The sequence below is a fragment of the Aulostomus chinensis genome, chromosome 16, assembly GCF_037954235.1.
Source record: "Aulostomus chinensis isolate RoL2024-O1b breed Wild chromosome 16, RoL_Achi_v1.0, whole genome shotgun sequence".
In the NCBI taxonomy this organism is placed as follows: Eukaryota; Metazoa; Chordata; class Actinopteri; order Syngnathiformes; family Aulostomidae; genus Aulostomus; species Aulostomus chinensis.
Window position 1 is genome coordinate 9057978 of NC_141335.1, and position 22224 is coordinate 9080201.

Sequence of the window (22224 nt, forward strand, 5' to 3'; positions counted from 1 at the left end):
ATCGACTGGAACCCCACCTCTCTGATCCCGACTTGACGGCTGCGTCTTTCCTCGCCGCTGACGACTAATCACATTAGAAGACAGAAGAAGAAGAAGCTGGATTGCTGTGCTGCTGAGCTCCAGTCATGGTGCACCTCCGCTTCACTGAAGCACAAAACATGTCAAATATGGACACCGGGGAAAGTGCATGCAGGATCGGCTCTCAGACTCTAATACACATAGGAGCACAACCACTGTTGGTTGAAAATGTTTTAATTGTGGTTTAGAAATAGTAGAAAAATGCAGAATATTGCACATAATCACTAAATTGCACTTCCTCAATGTACAGAACTTTGCATGGAAATTAGTGACCTGAATAATGTCATCTAGTCTTGTTAGGCCCGTATCTTCCAGACATGAAGGTTTAATACAAACGTAATTAACACAATATCTGCTGTTATAAATTTACTTTAAGACTCAATACTTAATTCAAAGCAAATACCTGTACTGTAACAGCGTGCAAGTTCAGTGTCATTGCCACATCATTTTGTGTTTTCTTTAATGGTTTGTTTAACTCAAGCTGGTGGCTACAAGTCTTATCTGCTGTAAAAATGCTACCATTATCCCTATGCACTGTGTATAGCCCTTCCACTGGTGCAGGTTCACTGCACAGTTAGATGTAGTTTGGTTTCCCTTCAAATGGTGGGATGAATCAATATATTACGACATTATGGAGCCCCTGAGTAGAAGGAAAGAGAGAAACATTTCGTGGCCACAAGATAGAAGTTATTCCCACACTTTAATATATTTGTGGCCAAGGCGCACAACACGTTCCAACAATTCCATTATTTTCCGAGATATAACTTATTCCAATGCTTGGTAGCCAGGAGATAGAACCTTTCCCAACAATTTTAAGTTAAGGGAATGTAATTTGTCCGATATATTTTTTGGCCAATTTGGATTAAATTGTGTCAACGAGATAAAACGTATTCCCCCAATAGGATTTTTTTAAAAATACATACCTAATACATCAAAGTGTGGGAACAGCTTACATCTTGTGGCTACTAGATACACGTTTCCCTCTTTCTATGGCCACTCTGAGGCTCTGCACAAAGTAACAGAGTCAGTGATGATGCAGTTAACCGGACGTGAGACAGACGACTTCATAACAGATCGGGCTGAATATTTCACGTCAGTTTTGCAGATGATGAGAGGGAACTTTCCAATCACTCGTGAAAAATGTCAAAATAGCCTTTTCCTTTTTTTTTTCTTTTTTTTTTTTTGCTGGAAATTCAAAACTGAGTTGGATTCATCATAAAAAATACTCTGCCTTCAAGTCAAATATGTACGTGTCGTTAAAAAAATCACCAGTTTCCAAGAATTCCACCTGCTTCAAAAGGGGGGGGGGGGGGCAGCACAGTTTCCAAAATTCTTTTTAGAGGACTTTGCTTAACAAAAAAAAAAAAAAATGCAGGTATGTGTAAAAGAGAGCGATTCGATTTTGGAGAAAATGTAATATCTTATAGTTGAAGTAAAAGGACAAGAGACTGAGGCAAAGTTGGTTGCACAGTGAGCTGAATGGTGATAGAAAGGAAGACAGACACTTACAGAGGGACGAGAGAGAGAGGAGAGAGAGACTAGTTATTAATTAACACTGGCAGGCAGATGTGCAGTCAAATACAGACTGATATTAATGGATAAAGAGGACAAGGAGAGAATAGACAAGGTTATGAAAGCCGTGGTGACATACTGCCATGTACTGTACTCTACGTCTGTCTCTTATGCATGTTCCTCTCAATAGTCAACTGTTTGTGCTTTGCCGGAGGCGGGGCTGATGTCCATTCAGAGATTATAGCTTCACACACACATTAAAAGGCCGTCCACATGGTACCTCTTCTTGTTGCCAAGCAATATGCTGCAAAAAGGGGAGGGAAAAGTGCATTTTTACAGGATATACATGGTTTAGGTAATGTGTGTGTGTGTGTGTGTGTGTGTGTGTGTATATGTACAGTATATATATTTATATATATGTGTGTGAAAAAAAAACATCCAAAGGCTCACCTAGATTTGCAGGTATTAGACGATGTTCTCCAGCACACATGCCAAAAAATAGGGTTTGGCAGAATTTAGAATGTGTTGTTTTTTGTTGTTGGTTTTTTTTGTCTTTTGTGTCCCCCAAGCTGACTTGATGTGCAGTCTCAGCTCAGAACCCCAAACCAAGTGGTGTTCTGTTGTTATCCATTCTCACAGGTTGATCACTCCCTCAGAATATTCCTCTGTCGCTTTTTGAGAAGAAGAGGGGTATTAATATGCCCAAGAAAAAAAAAGAGGCAGTTTTCAAGAGCCCTCGTGTTTCTTTTTGTATTTTTTGTTCAAAGGAACCAGAGTTTCCAGCGAGCATGCTTCTTAGACTCTGTCTTGGATTTACGCTTGGGTGTGGAGGTGAAGACTTCGTTAGAGTAAGGCAGAGCAGGACACTGTTGGCTGTCCAGGGGGCAGAGTCTCTTCATCAAGGGCTGTAGCTTGTCCTCCTGCAGCTTGAAGTCCAGTTCCACACTGCGGGAAAAACAAAGTATAATTACATAATAAACAAATATTAGACTATTCAGTTCCTAGTAGGACACTTATGACCCTGAGTGGGAAACAAACAAACAAACAAACATACAAACAAACACATATAACCAACCACCATCACATTTCTACCCCCCCCCCCCCCCAGCACAAAACCTGATGGAAAGGTCATGCTGAGCAGGCCTGAGAGAGAACATGAGAGAGAGAGAGAGAGAGAAGAAGAGAGAGAGAGAGAGGACGAGGAGTGAGTGAAAAGGAGTTAAAAGCCAAAGCTAAGGAGAGAAGGAGGAAAAGAGAAGAGTAGTGAAAACTCAGCGGGAGGGGGAGAACTGGTGAGACAGCAGCAGTTTGAGAGAGAAAGAAAGTAGAGAGTCAATACAACGAGCAAAGCGGAGGAGAAAGACTGATGAGGACGAGGGTTCAGAAGAAGCGAGGTGGAGGACAGAGGAGTAAAATGAGAACAGAGATGCAAATGGAAGAGCATTTGGTTTACGGACGCCAGACGAGCCCCCGTTTGATGACCTAAAGATCAGAAATCTTACAATTCCTCTATTTTATATTTTCCTCTCAGCTGAGTCCAGTTCCAGAGTGACTGTGTCCCAAAATCAGAGAGAGAGATGGAGGAGGGAAGGAGAACAGTGACCACCTTCATCCATCTTCTCTATCACTTCCCTCAATAAATCAAATGTACTGTAATTTGTGTAAATGTTCTGTTGGCCCACTATTCAACTCAAGAGTATTGGAGACCATATTGATTTGGCATTATTGGGGATCCTTGATTTGCAATTAGAGCGGCCCAGATTATTACGGGATGGATTCCAACAGAGCAGATTTGCTCATTTATTCTGTGAACTGTCCTCCAGCAGAGTAGTTTCAAAATCGGTCAACTGCCAAGTTCCTACTGTACCGATGTTATGTAACTAAAAAAAAAAACCCCAAAAAACATATTTTGCCTCTTTTTGAGAAGAAAGGAAATTACTCATCATGAACATTTGCTGCGTTTCAATAAAATGATAACAGTAGTAAAAAAAAAAAAAAAAAAATTCGATAAAGAATATATATTCAACTGGATGCGATTTTTTTTCCCTGCGCACGTTTTTCCAGAAATTTATGGATTTTTTTTCTCTCTTATACATTTTATTGCCTCAAGTGACTTGAAAATGGACGTGTATATCTGACATCTGTAGGAAACCGGTGCACGTTCCCAGACCCCCAGTAGTTTTGAGGCTGGTTTGTGTCTCAGGCGTGTCACTACATGGTGTGTTAGTCAGTTCTGAACACAGGACAGGGCACCGTCACAGCGGTAATCAGCCTCTCCTCTGTGTCCTCAGCAAACAGCCCAATGCTTCAACAATAAAGTTTTTCCTCCCGTCTGGCTGCTGTGATTGGCTGCTGAAGCGGGTTTCACAAAAGTTGATTCCGGTTCAACTTTTTCTGGGACAGGCAGCTGCGGCGCCATCGTGGCCCAAACCCCTGCAGCTAAAACACACTGTCCCCAACTGGAATGGTTGAGAGAACTGGCGACTTCCTCCTAGTGCTTGTTAGCTAGGAAACTGGTCCCTCTAGGGATTCTCAACCTTTATCTACTTCCAGGCTCACCTTTTCATACTTGTCAGGGCAGGGGCCAATTTGAAAAAAAAAGAAAAAAAGTCCAAAATTATTGTAACCAACCAATTTTTTTTTTTCAAATCTAATAATCAATATAGCTCCCTGTTGTACAGGTGGGAGTCCTTGATAAATACAACCAGACCTTTTCCATTATTTGCCGCACCACCACCAGCTAAGGTTAGCAGTGAGCTTGCCCAACTGAGGGTCTTAAATTCATTAATTTTTTTTTCAATAGATGCATTGAACTATTAACTTTGGTTTGCCTTGAAAATAAGTTTCCCATCATACTTTTAAATAAATGTTTTACAAAAACATAATTCCCCTCACGATAAGGGAGCTTCAATTTGAAAGCATTTCACGGCCCACCCGTGGGCTCCCAGCCAGCGGTTGAGAAACACAGAGATAAGGGACAATATAGAGTGGTGAAGTGATGAGGCCTCAGCTGCTAAGTAGTAGCACCGGCTACAACTTCAATCTGCTTACAAAACTTGCAACAGATTGAATTGTAGATGTCTTAACATTTATCTTAACATTTGTGAAGTTTGTGATTGTGGACGGCTTGTAACATTTATGACTCAGTTTCGAGTGTTTTGGGTTTTTTTAATGTTAGTAATCCACAGATCCAGATGGAGGCTGGGAGGCAGGCAAACAGTTCAAATGCACTGACAGACACGCTGGCAGCGCAGAGCTCCTGCGGCACATATCCATATTTCAGAGACTCCTCGAGTAATAGAGCTCCTTTTGCATCATCTCTGTATTTTTTCAGGCAGGCAGTCAAAGGGCTTTTCCTGCATAGATTAAACTTGTATTAAAAATGAGCCAGAATGTGGGTTGCTCGTGACATCAGACTTCCACATCCGTCAGTGTAATCCTAGGCTGGTCATCGTCTGATTTTGTTCCGGCACCCGAGTTGAACTCTCTCCCCGATTAAATCTCCCGGGCCTGGGAGAAATGCGGGGCTTAATCCCATCCAAATGAAACCACGGAGAGGCCAAGCAGACCATGATTAACTGCTTTTATTCAAGCATAGGATAAATGCACTAATAGACACCATCTTCTTTCACTTCATCACTATTGATTTGCAGTGTTCTATTTGTGTATTTATTCCTGGGGCATGCAATAAATTATGAAGGCATCATGGAAGAAGTAGAAGAGAATTAATCATCTGCTATGCGCTAAAGAGACTCCCTTCAGGGAACCCCACCTGATAATAAAAGGATCTGTTGCATTTGGGTTTGGAGCTCAACACTTTGTTAAAACATGACTAAACTCACCGCCCTGTACCAGGTCATTTATTTGCCATTTAGTGAATACCTACCAACGGTTTACTCCCTTCAGTCTAGAGGATTAGAGTTAAAGCTGCCAAAATAGATGACATCTGACACGTCAAGGTCAAACGTGCAGTCGTGTCCTCGTCTGCAGGCAGACAAATAGACGTTAAGGTTGGTCCGAGAGGGTTTGCTGCTTTGATGGGCAGTGCAATTAGTTCGCCGAAGACACGCTACATTCACCGTGACACAGCTGTCCTCGGCCTTAAGTTAAGTGTCAGCGAGGCATGGAGGCTTTATTAAAACCTTCACAGAGCGCAGGATAGTAGCGTGGAGACTCCTAGTGGATCAATAATGCTATATAGTGCTGTGACTCCATTAAAAATGTAATCGAGTTAATAACTTCCTGTGATTAATCACTTAAATATTGCTGTTTAATTGTATTGGGGGGAGAGATAAAACAAATACATGTGGTGACGGAATAAGAAAATGCAATGAAAAGTAGTCTGGAGGATTCAGTTCTTTTTATAACTTTATTAATACCAGCTGAGCTTAGATGATTTGTAAATGAGAACTTGATGAGAAAAGGAGTCTCACCGAGTGCTTGGCATCGCCATTTGTTGTGTTTGATAAGCTTGATCATTTGGAGATTTGAATTCCAGCATGTGTGCGTATTTCCAGGCAGAGGCGGAGACAGCTGGGTGTTCAGGGGTATCCTTCTAGATTTGTTTTTTTCCTTTTTTTGTTTTTTCTTTGCTAATGCTAATGTGTTTTGGGACGCTTTTTAAAGCCCTCGCGACGCCAGATTGGACAGTTTTGTGCCTATTTGAGTTATTTTTGATCACACTTGGCTGGAGAAAGTAGCATTGAGCAGGTACATCATTTAAATGCATTGGAGTATTAATTCCCATATTGATTTCATTGTTGATTGATTGGTTTTCTGGCAATATTTGTTTGGAGAGGGCACTTTTATAACACCGTCCCTGCAGGGAGAAGCAAATCTAGTGTTGTGACTCATGATTGTTGCAACTTGTGACAATATGTATTCCTATTTTTTACTATTTCATCTTTCATTTTTGCCTTTTCCCCTGTCTTTCTCCCAAATTATGCATCCCCAATTTACCCAACCAAACTGTTATGATCAATGCTCCATCCCCTCTGCTGTCCTGGGGGGGCACCTTAGACTACCATACTCTGTAACGTGCGATTATCGGCCGTGTCTTTTCACCCGATGGCGAGGAGTTTCACCAGGGTGTTAAATCTAAGTATATCTCCTCCATCACTCATCTTGGCCGTCTAGAGGAGGCACTCGAGTAGAAACCAGCATGCATCACATCTGGATTCCCACCTGCAGACACGGCTAATTTTATTTACTGTTTACTTACGTGGTTGCAACGTAACAGACCGCTGCACTGTGGGTGGACTGTTACAAATGTTTTTAAGAATGCTCTGTTTTCTTGTTCAGTGCATTTTTCTTCTCTCAAATGACAATGAGAAACAATCTTTACTGTAGAAGCCTTGATCTGACGAGAGCTGCACTTTCTTTCCGTTCTGCATTATCTCTTCAGCACATCATCATGAGTCTCATTTCTTCTCTCTTTAATCTTTATTTATTTAATCTTTATTTCCTGACAGACAAAACATGCCACGATGAAATGCTGTGTAAATATTTGTCGACTTGACAGGAACCACATCAGTACAGTGCACAGCAGAGTAGCCTCAGCAATTATGAAGCAATTAATCACTTGGCAGATCACTGCAATTACTGTATGCTGTGGCCAAACGCCTGCGTGGGAGGCTGGAGGCAGCGTCGTACGCGGCGGGTGGCTCCGGGGAGCAGGTGCTTCAGCAAACAAAAGCACTATATCTAAGATCATTTCTGTGCACAAAGAGATTGAAGCAGCTGGAGACAGGGAGGCTTTTCTGGGGCAAAGCAGATTAATCATCTGTTTAGCTATGCGGTGTGAGTAGCTGCTGCTGTGATCACCGCTGAACCGTTTGTTTGTCTGTGGTCGTGGTGAGCTGAGCACTATTCAGTGATTGTAGTTCATGGGGGAGACTTTGCTACGGTGAGATATGTTTTTAGCTCCTCATATTCTATCAATTCAAGTGTTTCCCATCTCTACTCTTTGGGTTATTCCACTGGTACTCTCTGCTCTTGATTTCCCCTCTGGCCATTCACAATTCAAACTCTCCACTTGTCAAGAAAAAGACCCAGCTGGCCACCAAAGTCATTAGACAGACTGCTCTCTTTCACTCTTCATATTTATAGCGACAAACAGTAATGCATTCTAAATCCCATGCAACTGTCAGCCAGGAACGAAACACCGGCAGCCGTTTTTCTGGCGTCAAAACTGAATGGATTTAAGCGAGAAGTTGGAAAATTTGCTTCCATTGTTCTGTTTGCAAAACACGAGTGGGACATTTGCAGCTGTTTTTATTGAGTAATTTGTATTTCACCCAAACCTTGACCACAATGTTGTCACATCAGTCTTACATTATGTCATTTTCCACTGAGAATAAAAGGAATTTCAGAGATTTTGCTTCAGGTTCTCACTGCAGGTGTTTGTGCAGGGGCACTGATTGCTTGTGCTAATGGACTTGAGATCATGCGAGAGAAATCGTGCATAACTTTTTCATTCAATGTTTCAGGAAACTACATCCTTTAAATGTTAGATTGATGTTTGGTTGAATTTAAGTTTTGACATAAGTCGGCCAAAATTTGAAAGACAAAGCCTACCGCTCAATGTAATGCTGACGTGGATTTTTTTTGTTTCATCTTCTAAATGCCAAAATTTTAACGGCCACACAATTTTTTTTTGCATGTTTTGATGTTTTCTTAGTTTTAATTACAGCACAATAGTTTGGCATCAGCCTGACCTTGTTTCTTAACATCAACTTGATTGTCATTTCCAGCTAAAGCTGGTCTGATGTCAAAGCCAATGTCTTCCTGATGTTAAATTGTTGGTTGATGGGGTAGTTCTGGCCCACCGGCAGCAGCGGTGGATAGAAGATAATATCACCAGAGAGCGACAGTTATTTCCTCCACTGACAGCCGAAGCAGAAACCTCCCACAGGTTATGAAAATCAGATGCAGAAATTCATCCTCTGTCATGTAAATCAGATTCAAAAGCCACTGGTGTTGTCTATTACATGGCTTTCGCAATCTCATTAATAGGCAATCGTGACAATTGTTCACCAAAACAAGCTCAGCTCAGCCACCTCAGCGTGGGACACACGTCCTAATGAGCTCCTTGCATCTCATCATATTGAACTAAAGTTGCTCTTAAAATTCTTTCTTAGTTCCAAATAGCGGAAACACAAAATTATAGATTTGGATTGTGGTTCTTTTTCAACACAGCATGATAGAAGACAAAGCCTATCATGCTTTGATCTAACATGTTTCCTTTAACTGGACTCCCTGCGGTCCATTAGGCGGGCTCAGTGGTAGGCCACACATGAATTACAAGTAAAGCGCAAGTGAATCTTTTAACTACACACGTACATCGTAGCATGTTTGTAAGTACAGTGAGTAAATATGAAGGGGAGAGGGAGAGAGAGAGAGAGAGTGCAGTACTCTAAATCATACATCTTTCATCCTCCTCTGAAATGGATGGTCCACTAGTGCAATGGAAGTGAAGAGACTCAAGTGGTGTGCGAACTGCATTGATAAAGAAGAGAAAATCTTCTTTCTTCCATTTTGTTGGGATGGAGGCCAAAATAGTACCTCGAATCTGGACGAATAAAAGCAGAACTTCACCTCTCCTCATAGGAAGAGGATACTGCTGGTGGGATTAACAGCAGCAAAGACAATGCTGGTAAAGAGCTCAGTATCAGTGGTAAACAATCCTTTTATGAGGTCCTAACCTTAGAGGCTTTTAGTGCTTGAGCACAAAGAGCAACTATGGAATGGTTCACTCAGAGTCAGTCTGTTGTGTGTGCACGGGTTGATGCAGGCTTCTATGTCATGGGTGCATTAATTTGAGCACAATTGTGCCGTTTTGATGTTATTTTAGATGCCATTCCTGAAAATTCAAATATTCAACTTCCAAAACACAATAACGTGCTCGCAATACTAACATGCTGTTGTTTAACAGGGATAAATTTGCACACTAACGTTTAGTAACCGGCTATAAATGCAAAGTAGAGCTATGGAATGCAATTCTTTCCACTGATGACACAATGTCATTTGTCACCATATGAGGCTCCAGCTAAACCTACTCCATTTAGCTCAGGCATGCCACAAGGCTCTGAGGTTGAACCTCTCTTCTTTTCCAACTTCATGCTCCCCCTGGTCCCCTATACATTAATGCAGGTGTCACACTTCATGAACATCCAGTAGTTGTAGTCCGATCTCAAACAATCTCACAACACAAATGTCAAATGTAGAGTAAAACTGACTCTCACTAAAGTTATAGGTACAGATTACGATACTTTTTTTGTTCAAATCGGTGGGCTACATTTCATCTTGCGACTCCTCCTTCAATGCAGAAAATAAGAAAACAAGCAGAATGCAATCGATGGAACAGCGAACTGCATTCAAAATTTTATTTCTAAATACACTCATGCTGTGTATTTAATTTTACTTTAGTTTTGAGTCTTTTAGATTTTTTTTTAAATAACACCAAGTTTTACATTTCTTGATGGGGTTTCCTTTTTGTGTTTCAGTTTCTCTTTCGTTTCTAGTTCCTAACCATTTTACTTTTGAAATTTACCTCCCTTTTGTGTACTCCAGTGTTTTTCTGCTGGATTTTGGTAAGATCTTACTGTCAGGTTGTGGTACACAAATGCAGACAATTAGGGGGATGCAGGGTAAAGGGCACTTAAGGTTTTTAAGAAATAAAAATGAAAGATTCCACAAAAGCAGACAGGGAAACAAAAGCGACACCAAGGAGACACAAGAGGTTAGGTGACTAGAGAATCTGACAAAGACTGATACAAATAACTGAACTTAAATACAAACTCTACTAATGATGCAACAAGAAACAGGTGGGAGAGCATGGAAGCAGGGAAGGAGCAGACTGGACACAGGGAAACGTGCTGTGACTGACTAGGACTGACGTATCGATGAAACGGAGGGGATGCACTTTAACGTAGGAAAAAAGGTAGGAAAAAAGACAACAACAAGAACCAAAACAAGACTACATACATGGGAAGTACATTTCATAATAAAACTGGAGGTAACTTGAAACACGGGAGGAACTGGAACAAAGACACACAAGAAACACCACCAAGAAATACAAAAGTAAACAGTCAATAATAAAAACTAGAGTCCAGGACTAAATAAAACACAAACATTAATAACACAAGAAAAGCACACATTTTCAGAGAAAAGGAGCCCAAATGCTTACTTATTCCTGTCAGAATTCTAAATCTGATATTTCAATCTTGGCCAAGGAACTGATGATCCAGCTTTATGCCCCCAAATATGATTTACATCTCTATATGTATGTTTAAAAGCAATTAATGCACTCAGTTCATCGAGATGTTGACAAGTGATTGTTGGATTATCTGGTTTCTGTTGAAATACAGAAAAAGCAGATCTGCGTGACCTGGGAAAGGTCATGTATCGGTACGCGACCGACTGTTTGTTGGCTTATCTGCTCTGTGCTTTTCAACAGTTAACAGACTGGTTATTCCCAAAGATTGCATGAAAGAAAGCCTGGATGTGAAAATTGAAGCAGAAGTACTGTAAACGTATGTAGAGTCTATGAACAATGCATGACAACAGCAGGTATGCCCACTTCTCTATTATTCTTTTGTTTTACATTCTCTGGGTATTTCCCAAACTGTATTTGTACACCTCCTCTTTGGAAAAAGTAACTCAGACCAACTCCGCTAAAGACTATCCAATCTGCTGTTCTTCTTTTTGCAATATCCTAGAAAAGCTGGTCCACATGACAGACTACAAAAACATCTTATTCGTTCCAGTTTGGCTGATGCGCAAGTCATCGGACTGCAGCAGCAACAACATGCTTTCCAGAGCTACAGAACTGTGTCAAAAATGAGCACAGTGTTTAAAAAATGATTAAAATGAATAACTTACTGTATCAGAGGCAATGCCAGGCAGATGGATATGTTTTTTCTGTTACACATTAAAAAAAAAGAGATCAAATCTATGCGTAACCATAATCCTGGAGTTACAACCATAAACATATATGCGTGGCAGCTGACAGCAGCTGTAAAAAGTTCTGATGATGGTTCGTCATTTGGGTCATTTCAGTTTCACTTACAGTGGGTTTCACAGCAAGAGTTTCACGGGTTTTGAAATGTTGTTATACTTCTCCAGGTAATTCCAAAGGTTAAATGTGAAGAAACGAGAGTTTCACGTGGAAATGCACATAGGTTTCAATCGCGAAGGAATTTACACGAGTTTACGTGTAATCCCACAGGTTTTATAGGCGGATTGGTATAGGCTAAACAAACTACCTTCAATGTTTGATGTTAAACAAATTCAGCGTGTAAACAAAGGATTTTAACATGTTAACCTTTCTTTCTTTCTTCCTCATTTGAAACAGATTGAAAACTGAAACAAAAACAGTAAAATACAACAACAAAACTGATTCAAATCCATTCATGCGATGCAAACAAATTTCACAGTATTTTTTTTTCGTTGTTTTATAAGGTACAAGAAAAGAGGCTCATTGGTGGTATTTAAAGTAAAGAAAGACGGTTTTCTAACTCAATCAACTTCTTGGGACTGAGACAGAGTATAAAAAAATAAATAAAACCCTTCAGAAAATGCATGCAGGCAGGACAAGGACCCTGGAGTTATCTGTTGTTTCTGATCTGGACAGCTTGGCAGGATTTGGCTAAGTTGGAGCAAAGGTCGCTGATATCCACGAGCATCTTGTCCATTCTTTCAACATTAGTTTCAGTTTCTCAGTAGAAATCTCCAGAGGACAGCAGTGGAAAGATTTAGCTATTTTTACTTCTCTCAACACTCTCTCAGTTAGGCCTGAGAAAGGGATAAAAGAGGAGAGGGAAACCCCTCTTTCTGCTTTTCACTACAGGCTGTGACTCTCATTCACATTGTCGTAGGGGAGTGAAAATAATGCTGCATCTTATTAAAAGAGGGACAACTCCTCTATATAAGTGCTGGTCGAGTTGAAACCACCATTTTTTTCAATTATCTACCCACTTTTCCACGGCTCCTCCCACCTCTTAGCAGTCACAATTTTGGTTATTTCCCTGCAGCGTAAAGTTAAACTGTTGGCTTTGGACGGCAAAGAACAGCATTAAGATGGAGGCAGTTGATGCCTGCAGGAGAATATTCAAAGAAAATACTCAATTACAAATATTTAAGCAAAATACAATCAGATCTAAGTAAGTATGATAGCTGCCCTTTCCCTACTTTTCATTTGACAATTATTCATGTAGTAAATAAATAAAATCTTAGAATTAATTTCCATGAAGTCATTATATTTTTAAAGTCAAACAACTGTATATCCCGTTGTGGAGAGAGGTAGATTTTCTCTATATTAATGGTGAGACGTGCTCGGAATACTTTGTTTAGCTTTTGCTTAAGAGGAGCTAAGAAAATAGCTGAATGTGTTACATTTCTTTAAGTAAGTTGCTATGTGCTTCTTCAGAACTAATCTGTTTGTCCAAGTGGTTCTTGCATAAATCCAGTGATTTTCTCATTCCCCTGAATCGAATACGAAATGGAGATTTATCTTTCATGTTCTGCTGTGATCCCTTTTCTATTTTGTGTTCTAAATCAGACACAATCTGGGTCAACTTGAAACAGTGCATTTGTCGAGGGAGGAGAGAGAGAGAAAGAGAGAGAGAGAGAGACAGAGACAAGAGAGAGAGACAGACAGACAGACAGAGACCAAGACAGAGAGGGAGATGGGGGGGGGGGGTATCTTGTAGGAAATGTGATATAAGGCAGAATGTGTTTCCCTTTTCTATCCACTCTGATTTGCTCACAGGTACAGCGCTGCAGAAGACTGAATTAAATACCATTTTGTACACAGTCCACAGTTCATGATAAATGAATTCCCACTACAGTGAAATTGTATCTTACAGCTGTTTTCTGTTTCAGAAAACAATGTAACAAGAGGCTTCAGCGAGGAAAGGCAGACTACAGCTCATGAATCACCTTATTCTTCACTATCCAACGAAGGTCTGGCAACATGGACCGTCGCTGCGCCTGCACAAACCCCTGCAGTAACTACCTCAAGCGAAATGGTGGACATGTATTTTGCTGTCAGTGGAAAATGCTACATTTCAGTTGTGATGACACTATGGTTAAGGCATAGTAAGAAAAAAACAAAACATGGTTAGGGTAAGAAATTGATCATGATTTGAGGTAAAATGTGAAAGAATAAATCAACATGTTTATATATAATGCAAATGTTGCGATGTCTTAGTGAAATCGGATGCTTGTGTTGCCAGAAGCAAATGGCGCAACACCGTAGTAAAGATGCCTGTTTTTGACACCAGTAATACGGTTGAAAATGTCCTGATGCCTTGATAAAAACACCTGCTTTTTGTCACCAGAGACAAGGCTTCAACTGTCCCGACCTCTCTCTAAAAATGATCGCGTTTGTCGCTAAAAAAACCTACTTCTCATGCCAGAAACATGGCTACAAATGTCCTGATATTTTCCTAAAAACGCTGTCTTTTTCACCAGAAAGATGGCTGCAAATGTCATGACATCACACTAAAAAGCACCTGCTTGTGCCTCCTGAAACACCATTACACATGTCCTGACATTACACGAACAATGCCCACTTTTGTTGCCAGAAACCAGTCTGCCAATTTCTCATTTACAAAACATGCTTTCCGTAACTGAAACGCAGTTGCAGATGGCACAAATCATGCTAAAAAGTGTCGGCTTTTGATTCCTGAATTGAAACACAGCGCCAAATGTCCGGACATCTTGCGAAAAGCGTTTGTGTTTTTTCGGCAGGAACATGGCGGCAAATGATCCAGTGTCTCACTGAAGACAATTTTTCATCAGGAACACTGCTGCAAATACTCTGACCTTCAATTATAGCGCGTTACTTTTCGTTGGCATGAAGAGGAGCGGCTCTGGACTGCAGTGACAAATGATATAACACCATCAAAACAAGATGAAATATAGTGGGGAAAAAAAGTGAATATATGCTGAGAGGGACATCCGATTACGTAAGACTTTGAGCAATGTAACGTGATTTATGATGTGCCACACAATTAGGTTAACTAATATTTCCTATCATATCGAATTCACTTCCCACCTCTGTGTGTGATTACTTAATCCATCACATTGTCAGTGACCGTGCATTCTTGGTAGGTGTTATTTTTCTAATCAAAAGCAAGCAATACAGTGTGTGCAACAGTTAGTACATTCATTTCTCTTCCCCCATAACCCCTGACGCTTGCTTTTTCTTTTAAATTGCATTGATTACACATAAAACACTTCAAATATTCAACAATGAACTTTTTTTTTTTTTTTAGCTGCCTGTCCTTTGTCAAAGTACTGTAAATGCAATGCACGTATTCCATTCGCTGATCATGAAAGTATCAGAACACTAAACATCTCATCAGGGCCTCCTTTTCATACTGAACAGATTTATCATACAGGAAAAAAAAAAAACTGCACTAAAAGCAGAATTGATGACAACACCCGGAGTGAGAAGGGCTCACCTGTAAATGATGCACGCGCTGTTTCGACACGTGTCACAGTTTGCTGTGTCTTGTCCTGTACGGTAGGAGAGCCTGTGAACGGAGAGAAGATATATGTGATCCCTGGCGACAGGCTCCATAACTCCATATCACAACACCTGTGGGTTTCACCGATTGCTGTCGTCGTTTATTCCTCAGCAGTTAAAAAATGCAGCAACGATTCTGCGAGATTTGCTTAATCAAGTGTGGAGACCTGCTGATTTTACATAACAGGATTAACTTGCTTTGTCCATGACATAGTTGACAATGTGTGTATTCTATAAGCAATAACTTGCGACAACATGCTGCATGAATCATGAGCAATGAAGAATCAATCCCTACATGATGCACTTTACTGTACCTTTCCTTTTTTTTAATTTCTCATTGAACTCAATTTGTTGGAGACACAAGACAATCAGCGTGATAAATGGTGTCTCCTCTCTATGGCGGAGGTACATTACCCCGAGGGTCTGCGGTCAGTACTGTATATGAGTCGTTTTCTAGCAGGTCTTCCACAAAGAAACGACTAAAAGCCATCTCTTTGGGTACGACAGAGGCTTAAATGAATACATGTCAAAAAGGAAAATATACGGCAGCTTTTATTAGCACTTTTTCATCTCCTCATACAGTACTGGCATAGACACAGGCATGCATTTGTAAATATTTTTTGCCGAACGTCACCGCATGCTGCAGTAATATAAGAATGTGGGGAAGGGGGCGGTGTCAGAGCTGCACGTGTAATTGCCTACTGTCAGTGTGGCCCTTCGCCCTGATGGATGACATGAGGAGGGGCTGAATCTGGACCGTTCAGTCCAACATGAGAGGTGACCACAATTGAGGAGACTGAACAGCCTCAGCGTGGCTGCTGATGGGAGCTCAAGGTCAGCGAGTTCATCCATCCTGCCCTCTTCTCAAATGAAGTCTCTCTTTGAACAGCTGTGTGCAAGGACAGTAACTCACAGCACTAGACCAGGTCTACATTAGTAGACTATTGCTGACTGGCACTGTAATGTAATGAATACATAATAAGCGTATTAACTAAAGCGTATATTCTGAGCAAAGCACAGGAAAACTCACTTGGTTTTTCTTTCTTTTTTTCATTCTGGGGTATAATGTTCACAGCAGTGGTATTAAATCACAGAGAATTATTTCAGAGATAACCCCCCCCCCACACACACACACACACACACACACACTCCCACCCCCCCTTCATACCACTGAAAGTCATTCTCTAAGCTGACTGTTTGTTGGCACAGATTCACTGCTGTGTTGTTTGCACACGTCAGCTGTCCTGGGATATGTCCTGCCCTCGTCATTCCAGTTTCCCCGTCCACACCACCTGCCTACGTGCCTGCTGCTCTGCCTGCCTGCACACTGCATAGTAGTTCTGTTTGATAGTATGTTTACAGTCTGCAGATAGAGCAGCAAAGATGATGCAGAGAATCCCAGGAAAGGGAAATGAGGCAATGAGTAGCAGCAAAACTGTTTGTATTTTATTATTGCACATTGTGATTACAAAGACAGTCATGATATGGAAGCAGCGTGTGTGTAAAATATAATCTAACCACGCATGATTGCTGGTTAAAGGCTTTAAATGAGTAAGAAACTAAAGCTTTGGTTGATTTAAAATATGTCTAAGAGTTTTGTTGCAGTGCCATGGACATAATTTAATTGATGCACTTCTGCATATGTTTGGAAAACAGAAAAAAGAGGACGATTAAATACATTGTTTGGATGAGAGTTTCTCTTCTGCAGGATGCCAGTGAAACATCAAACAAGACATTATGGAGGGATGCCAGTGTAAACTAAATTGGTTTGTGTAGTTCAGTGGTTCCCAAATGTTTTTAAGTCCTGTACATCCTGAAACATTCAACCACATGCTGTGTACGTCCACAGATGGCACTGGTACCACCAGTGGCTAAGCTAGACGAGGCTAAGCTAACATGAATGCTAGCTCTGTAAGACATGGGGCTGGAAGTCCCGGAGCAGATGGTTTCGATAGTTAGTTGATGCATTGTGTCCGCTGATGCTCCCTTGGGTGTAAGAGGAGAGTGTTTCAACCATTTATCTCCATTAAAACAAATTAGGCAACAAACTGGGAGCTAAGGATCCTTATTTTTCTGACCTACTTGGTGTGTATCAACCGAAGACCTTATTCCCGGAGTCTGGGTCAATACCAATCAGAGGGACAGAGGGCTTAGGGTCTTTGCAGAATGTGGGCAGAAAAGACATAAAACACTGTTTTTTGTTGTTGTTGTTGTTTTTCCTGGCAAACCCCTGGAGGTACAGGTAGCCCAGTTTTGGAATAACAGATGTAGGAGAACATGAGGAGATGTGAAATGGATCACAAGCAAATCTCCCTCCCTCTGTCTCTTCGGGGGAAATGAATGAAAATGTTTAATACCTTTTTTTTTTTTTGAAAACATCAGGTCGTGGTAAATGCAGGAAGGGGCGGAGCATGTCATTGAGCCAACACAAAGTCGAAGAAGCTGTTTAGCGCTAAAATGCTATGTGAAATATTCTTAGCGGTGAAATTTAGTTTTAAAACAAAAAACTACAGACACACCCAAAGAGTTTCTTAATCAAGTTATGAGCTACTTTTGACTTTACATTTTTTTTGGTGAAGTCAGGCTTCGATCTTGATGAACAAGATGCCCTGAAAGTAGCATTTAAAGCTCCATTCAAACAAGCATTCACACCATACATGTTGCTGAAAATTAAAGCTAAAAAATGCTGCAAAATGCTGCTCTAAAGTGAAACTTTTTTTTTTTTAAATCAATATTCACATTGTGAATCCTGTATCCTCACTGCACCAATAGCAAGCGCACACTTCAGTATCCTTTTGTCAATGCATGTACGCTAAAAGCAGAGTGTGTATCCATCCATGATGAGAACAGGAATGCTTTTTCACTCATCTAACTGTAAAGATTCAGAGAAAGCTTTTTGACTTCCCGGCCATACAAAAAAACAAAACAAAAAAAAGAAAGAAGCGTATTTGTCGAGGTACTTCGGGAGCTTTGCATCTTGTAACTGCGCCTCTCTCATAATGCTGATGGAACAACAGAGTGAAGAAACTATAGCCGGCACAGTTTTGTGGAGATGAAAGGCAAAGTGTTATGAGGCTGCACTAATTGGGCCTTTAAAACCAAGTTCCACAGAGCCGCAATAGGGTGCCTGGTTATCCACTGGATATGAGGCTTAAATACAATTTACTTTGTGTTGCTATGGGTTTTAGAGGTTGACTACATTGACTCTTACAACCCTGACTGTGGACATAGCTGGAGGGCTTGATGGTGCTAATTAATCCATTTTGTCCTTTAAAGGTACATCCCTTAAAGAAATGTGTCACAAAGACGTATTGCGTTTGCATTGAAATAACATCGTGAGAGGGCACTGACAATGTGCTGTACTGTACTGTATACTTGAAATGCCCCATTTATGGTATGATTGTCACTCAAGCTCTGTGGATCATTCCTGTCGATATAACTTGGGTCTATTTTTTTGCAGTCCCACTCATGAGTCCAATTCTTCTTATGACATCATGCTGTATGTACTGCTGATGAGCAAGTTTGCATTGAAATTTTTTCCAAAGATGATAAAACTGGCTAGAACATCAAATTCAAACCCTGTTTGACTGCGCACGTGCCTCATCGAACTGTTGCCCTGAATGTTTATTCAAGAAAAGTGAACATCAAATTCCTGTTGCGTTCTTGACCTGAATAATATTCACCTGTGTTCTTATCATGATCCCCGGGAGTCCCCGGGCTTGTAAATCTCCGTTGTTCTCTGTTAGCAAAGGTAAACGCCCCAGCAATCGCCATGAAATGGGCCTAAGACTGAAGAGCCACGTGTAAACCAAAATCAAACCAATTATTTGAAAGGTAACTCTGATAAAGAAGAAGTAAAGGAGAGAAAATACCACCTACGGGCCACAAAAAAAAAGGAAACATTTCCTCTGCTATTACAATTCCCTGCCTCAAGGCGCGGGTTATTTCACAACCCAACCAAAGTGATCCGACACATTAAAAAGTGAAATGAGTCGCTGTCGGGTTTCGGCGGCATGTCTGTGATTAGTTACATTGCAATATAAAGCAGAACACAGAGGCCCAAGGTTGTTTAGCACTTCTCAGGTGCAGATAAAAGCGTCTCAGCAGCCACCTGCGCTTCAGTGAAGATCTGTTCCATCTCAGATGATCAGTTCCTGAACCAACCCCTTTCCCTGCTGGGTTTGAGGGTTACTTTTCTTGGATTCTTCTTCTAAATTCAATATGACACTCACAAAAAGATAGGGCACCTTGATCCAGCAGGAAAGAGTCCCATGCCTCCCTTAGAAACCACAGTGTTATTGTTGTTGTTGTTTTTTTTTAAACAAGTGTGTATTGGCTGAGTCATCAAAACCACCAACAGGAAGTACAAAAGTAAGGCTACATAATTTTTAAAAAAGAGGAAAAAAAAAAATCAAGCTGAGATTACTAATGAGATTACATAATTTGTGATGTTTAAGTAATTTAATTTTAACCACAATTATTCCCATTTTAATTGAAAAAACAAATAAAAACTATAACGGTGATGTTTCCTTACATTTGTAAAGGAAGACGTGTTGACAGGATATCTGAAAGTGAGTGGTATTAAAACACAATTAGCCTCATTAGACCTTCCTACGTTTTGAAAACTGAATTTTTGATTACATTTTAATTAACTGCCCTATGCGGAAGTATTAATACAGAAATCTTAAACTGAGCACATCAACGCCGAATGAACAAATCGGTGTTCAGGCTTCTCCACATTTCATGCATGAGGTTCAGCGTTACTGCGCCTTCCAGAGTAGAAAAGGTTAAAGCTAGAAGGATGTTTTCCTCTGCGGAGTGTGTCCTTTGTATGTGTTGCTCTGTGTGAAATGTGTGGTGTCATGGATAAATGTCTGAAGGTCACTCCACTCACCCCTCTCTCTGTGCTTCCCCTTTCTCCAGCTCCTGAATAACTCCAAGGAGGACCTTGATGGTCTCCTGGCTTGAGCTGATGAGACTCTCCATGGCCTGCAGCTGTGCTTTGATATCCTTGTCTCCAGATAAGGGTATTATCTGCTGGCTGCTCCCCATTCCTGGGGCTCCTGTATCTCCTGGAGGAAAGCCCTCATCCCTCACAACTGTTTGCTGGAGTTTAGAGGAGGCTGACGCGTGCCTCGTCCGACATTGACCTTGTGACTGCGCGGAGCATTTGGCACTGTGGGGAAGCGTCTGTGACTGCTGCTCATTTAACAGTGGGCCTTTCTTCCTTTTACAGCTTTTAGAGGGGCTCCCTAAAGACTCCACCTGTGTCAAAGAATTCCACGCGACAGGGCCCGAGCCCTTTGACTTGTCCTGTGAAAACTCAGAGTTAGCAGATGTATCTAAATCTTCTCTGGGTAATCCTTTTTGTTTGGTCCTTGTTCCGCTAACCTCTGGTTCACTTTCTGAAGGATGGCACTTTTCTGATAAATGTGAGTCTGGATATGAGGGTCCATCCACACAGTTGGCACTGGAAATCAAATCCTCTGTATCGCTGCTGTCATCAGTGTGGTGAAGCAAGGCTTTTGTCTGCCCCACAATCTTACCCTTGTACTTAGACGACTCACCAATAGATTGTTCGTCCTCTACTCCTGCTTTTATATCGCTCAAAAATCCATTGTTTTGTCCTCTGTAATCTTCCACCAAAGCAGCGTGTTTAAATGTATGTCCCTTTTTTCTCTCAAAGGGGAAAGTCTTATATCGCTTAGTGAGGTCTGGCGATGTCTGTACACCAGTACTCTTGGTCACATTAGGAATGGAGCGTCTGGCAGGCATGGTCATGTACTTTCTGTGTGTTACTTTACAGGAAATGGATCTGGAGTGTTTTCCACGATGTTCATTCTGAGCTTCACAGATATCCTTAAAACGTACTTGTAAAGCCTTGTTTCTCTTCTTCACCTGCTGCTGTCCAGAATGGGCGTCAAGGCTGTGTGATGGCGCTGTCTCTGAGTCTGATTCATCGGAGTTTGAGAGAACAACACATTCGGTGTCCTCTTTGCTCACCATATTTTCTGAAAGAGTTCAAGAAAGGAGAAGGAGATGTGTGTTATTTTGTTTTGGAGTGAATGAACATTTTGCCAAATATCGCACCGCTTAGTTTTGGTCTGTTCATGGAACTCACATTAGTTAGTACATCTAATATATCGACAACCTATAAACAACACGGATAAAAGCTTGTATTTCATTTCGAAGCCAGCATCTGCAATCATAAATGTACAGGGAGTTTGAGTGTTTCTGACTGAAACTTTAATATTGCATGATCTGAATAATAAATCACACCTGCAAATACATTGTGTTCACATTTTCTCATCACTTTGCTCAACGTGACAATTTATGTAACACACAACCACAAGACGGCGAGTCACATAATGAATACGGCTATTGATGATCATTTTGGACTTAAACACACAGTATTATTTGTTGCAATCAAGAATAAATATTATTGGAAACACTTACCACGTTAGCTGTGCTACATATTTTCTCTTTTATTCGTTTCCCCATAGCACAATGACTCAGGGTTTTTTTTCTTTCTGACATTTAAAAAATATTGATCAAATCAATGTCTACATGCGATCTGTAAAAATGTCGCAAAAAGGAAATGTGTGTTTCTATTTGTTGGTTTGAAGCAAATAAAATAGGGCATGAAACGCTGCCAAAAGACAGCGGTAAATAGGCAACATCAGGTACGGCTCTAATAACAGAGTAGAAGCTTTCTATCGGCAGGAAAAAAAGGAGGGGGGATTTGAAGTACTACCTTCTGTTGGACAAGTTGTAATTGTTCAAAAGCATCAGCTAGTATTGGACATTTTACTGCTGTCCAAAGAAGAGAGCAAAGTTTAAGAACATCCATACAACACTGGAAACAGCTGGTTGGTCATGTAAGTTAAAGATAAGCTGTGTCAGCACACAGAAGTTTCCATTTCCCAATTCCTTCTTCTTCTTCTTCTTCAAAAAAAGGCATGGTGGCTATTTTTCAAAATTTGCTCTTTTCATCGACCTTTTCTAAAGCAATACTTCAAAATGTGCATTAAATGTATTGATGGAACCCAGACTACAGATATCCTGCTTAAAATCTCCTCAGAAACCTATCAGAACACATG

General features: G+C 40.8%; 1 protein-coding gene across 3 annotated transcripts in view; it reads right to left on the reverse strand.

The window, feature by feature from the left end:
* Window positions 1–241: 241 nt before the first annotated feature.
* insyn2ab (inhibitory synaptic factor 2Ab) overlaps window positions 242–22224 on the reverse strand; it is a 75884-nt gene continuing 53901 nt past the window's right edge. For all 3 annotated transcript variants that reach the window (XM_086181094.1, XM_086181096.1, XM_086181095.1), the window contains 4 exons: window positions 20019–21135; window positions 15060–15131; window positions 2041–2535; window positions 242–1894 (listed from right to left, as the gene is read on the reverse strand). In XM_086181094.1, coding sequence (XP_086037220.1) covers window positions 2352–2535; window positions 15060–15131; window positions 20019–21130 — 1368 coding nt within the window. In that variant the 5' untranslated portion in view covers window positions 21131–21135 and the 3' untranslated portion in view covers window positions 242–1894; window positions 2041–2351. The remainder of the gene's footprint in view (window positions 1895–2040; window positions 2536–15059; window positions 15132–20018; window positions 21136–22224) is intronic.